The sequence below is a fragment of the Asparagus officinalis genome, chromosome 2, assembly GCF_001876935.1.
Source record: "Asparagus officinalis chromosome 2, Aspof.V1, whole genome shotgun sequence".
Taxonomy (NCBI): domain Eukaryota; kingdom Viridiplantae; phylum Streptophyta; class Magnoliopsida; order Asparagales; family Asparagaceae; genus Asparagus; species Asparagus officinalis.
In genome coordinates, this window is record NC_033795.1 from 42,979,065 (window position 1) to 42,981,892 (window position 2,828).

The window sequence follows — 2,828 nt, forward strand, 5'->3', positions numbered from 1 at the left end:
CCCCCCCCACCCCACACACACACACACACACCCAAAAAAAGGACAAAAAGGATAAGTAATTAGATATACTAACTACAATTAACCTTGAAGACGCAAACCTTGCCCAAGGGAATGGAAGGAAACGATAAAGTAAATGTGTATGTTACACACACTACCTTTGGTCTAACATTCCTTTTATTTGTGTCATAATTATAGAAAGTCAAATATCAAACCTTCTGCATACTTTCCAAATAATTGATATTGCTAAGCCATCTGAAGAGATAAAACTTGTTGTATAATGTTAGTTTATATCAATATTTGTTTCCTTGTTATACCTTACATGCCTGATGTTTACAATAATAAACATTCTAGTAATCTACGAAATAAATGAATAAAATAGTGAAGGAAAAATGTAATGGAATGTCATGTAGCTAACACATGGGTATGCTTGGGGGTTGGGATTGTGGGATACTTTCCACCTTTGTACTCATTAAAACTCTTTAATGGATTTAAATATTTTGTCCGTGGTGTGGCCATTGGTGCAGAACAAAGTAAATCTGAGCTATCTTATTGTTGCCTTATTTTGTCAATATTTGCGTTTCTATTGATTTGCCATAACAAGGTTGCCCCCCCCCCCCCCCAAAAAAAAAAAAAACATTCAAAACAAGGTCATTCTACAGAAACCACCTTTGATTGTTAATTTATACATAAACCACATTTAAACCATTTTTTATTGCAATCAACCACTTGGACTCAATTTTTTCGGTTTTGCTATAATAATTAGTTGTCAAGTACCCAGTATATTAGAAAGATGACCCTTACTGGAGGTTAGATGGGATCAATTAACGAAAAAAATAAGTGAAAGCGGGGTTAGGTGATTGATTGCAACAAAAAGCCCTCTAAAGGTGGTTTATATATAAATTGAAAATAAAATATAGTTTCTATAGAATGACCCTTATTAAAGGTTGTTTCTAGGGATTAAAACCTACTTATAAATTGATATAATTACAGTTCCATATTTTAACAGAACTTGTTTTCACTTGACTTTATGTCCAACTGGAACTAGGAAATGCAACAATAAAAAAATACATTTGAGTAAGAACCAAGCCAAAGAAATGACATGAAGCATAGAGTGTTCAGCTTCTGGGTTTCCACTGAAGATTATAGAGGACAGAAAGCCATGGGAAATGATCAAAACCACAGAGTAACACATTCTGCTACATAATGCATGATTGTCTCAAATAAATAATCAGAATGGAAGTAGCTAGCTCACCTTAACAAATCCAGTACGGCGATCCAGATTTAAATGCAAATTTTTTATCTGCCCAAACTCACGAAAAGCGTTGTGGAGGTCATCTTCTTGTGCCTCTTCATGAACTCCAGTAACCAAAACAATCCATCCCTCAATCGCTACATAAACCAAGAAGATAAAATTAGTAAGAAACTACAGCAATAAAGCTGAAATTAAAAATTTTCGGTGGATTAATTATTGGATTACACTGCAAACTTGAAGTCATGGAACTGAGGCCAGACTCCTAGTTTTTATTTTTTTTAATGAATAACAAAACTTAAAACATCTAAATAAGAATCATACATGGGTATTAAAGAAGAGAATCTAGTAAAGAATTTAATCAAACTTGATGAATAATAATGAATTTTGTTATTATATTAGTATTTCGTATTAATATAACACACATGACATAGTTGCTGCTACATAGCATACATTGACCATATCAATGCATTAATTTGCTCACTCCCAACAATCAATGTTGCAAACTCCTTTACCAGCACTATCCCACCAAGTTCGATTTTCTCCTCCTTCAACCCCCAACCACCAAAAGAAGAAGAAAAAACCCTCCCTTCGATCCTCTTTAATTATTAATATCAAGTGAGTGTACTTCCAGCAGCAAAATTTTTAGCACAAAGCAAAAATAAGGTCACAAGTCTTACTTCCATAATTTCTAATCCAATGCAATCTAATTTGAATGTACGTGGTAGAACAACATCCCCGTCAACATCAATCAAAGTGCAGGCAGCATCCATCTCAATAGAACTAAACCTATCTCAATAAAATCAAGCACACCTCCCTATAAAGTCTCTTGCTTTCTACCCAATCCACCCAAATACGGAATTTTTCTAGCAGTTTCACGAAGACTGCGTGTCTATTGCATCAAAATCAACCCACCTTACTCTCACGACCAAAACCCCAAACCTACTCAAAAGCATCAAGCATTTAAAATTGACCGGCAAGAACAATAAACAAACCCTAAATTAGCATACATCGAAGAGGACCGGGCCCGCCATCGGAACCAAGCGCGTCTCTAAAACCCCTCCCTTTCGTCTTCTTGGGCCCACCGGAGAGATCGCCGGCGGCGGGAGCGATGGCGGATCTCAGCCTGGGGACGGTTGAGCCGGCGTCCACGTCAGCGCCGGCGTCCTCGTCCATTAGATCGTCCTCGTCGGGCTCGAAATCGACTACATCGACGTCGACTCCGTTCGTCGCCATGAATTCTTCTTCTTCTTCTTCTTCTTCTTCTTCTTTTTCTCCCCCCTTTCGGTCTTTTGTTTTCCTTCTGCGGTGGAGGATGTGAAGGGATTTTGAGCTTTTTGGGGGTTAAAAGGAGGTTAGGGTTTATGGGAATTTTATTAGAAAGGTGGGGGTGGGCCCCTTCATCCCCTGGATGCGGGGCCCCGTTTATCACCGTCTAAGTCGCTATTAAATGCCCCACGGTTTGCTTGCACTTGAAGTGACCCCTAGTTTCAAACCTTGCATAAATAAATTTAAAAATATCCTAAAGTTTTGGGATCCCTCACTTAAATCCCACAAAGTTTTTATAATATTGCAAGTT

The 2,828-nt window shown here is 37.7% G+C and overlaps 1 protein-coding gene across 1 annotated transcript in view; it reads right to left on the reverse strand.

The window, feature by feature from the left end:
- LOC109830725 (RNA-binding protein 8A-A-like) overlaps positions 1–2,599 on the reverse strand; it is an 11,384-nt gene extending 8,785 nt beyond the window's left edge. The window contains exons 1-2 of the mRNA XM_020398087.1: positions 2,260–2,599; positions 1,253–1,389 (exon numbers count right to left, since the gene is read on the reverse strand). Coding sequence (XP_020253676.1) covers positions 1,253–1,389; positions 2,260–2,485 — 363 coding nt within the window. The 5' untranslated portion in view covers positions 2,486–2,599. The remainder of the gene's footprint in view (positions 1–1,252; positions 1,390–2,259) is intronic.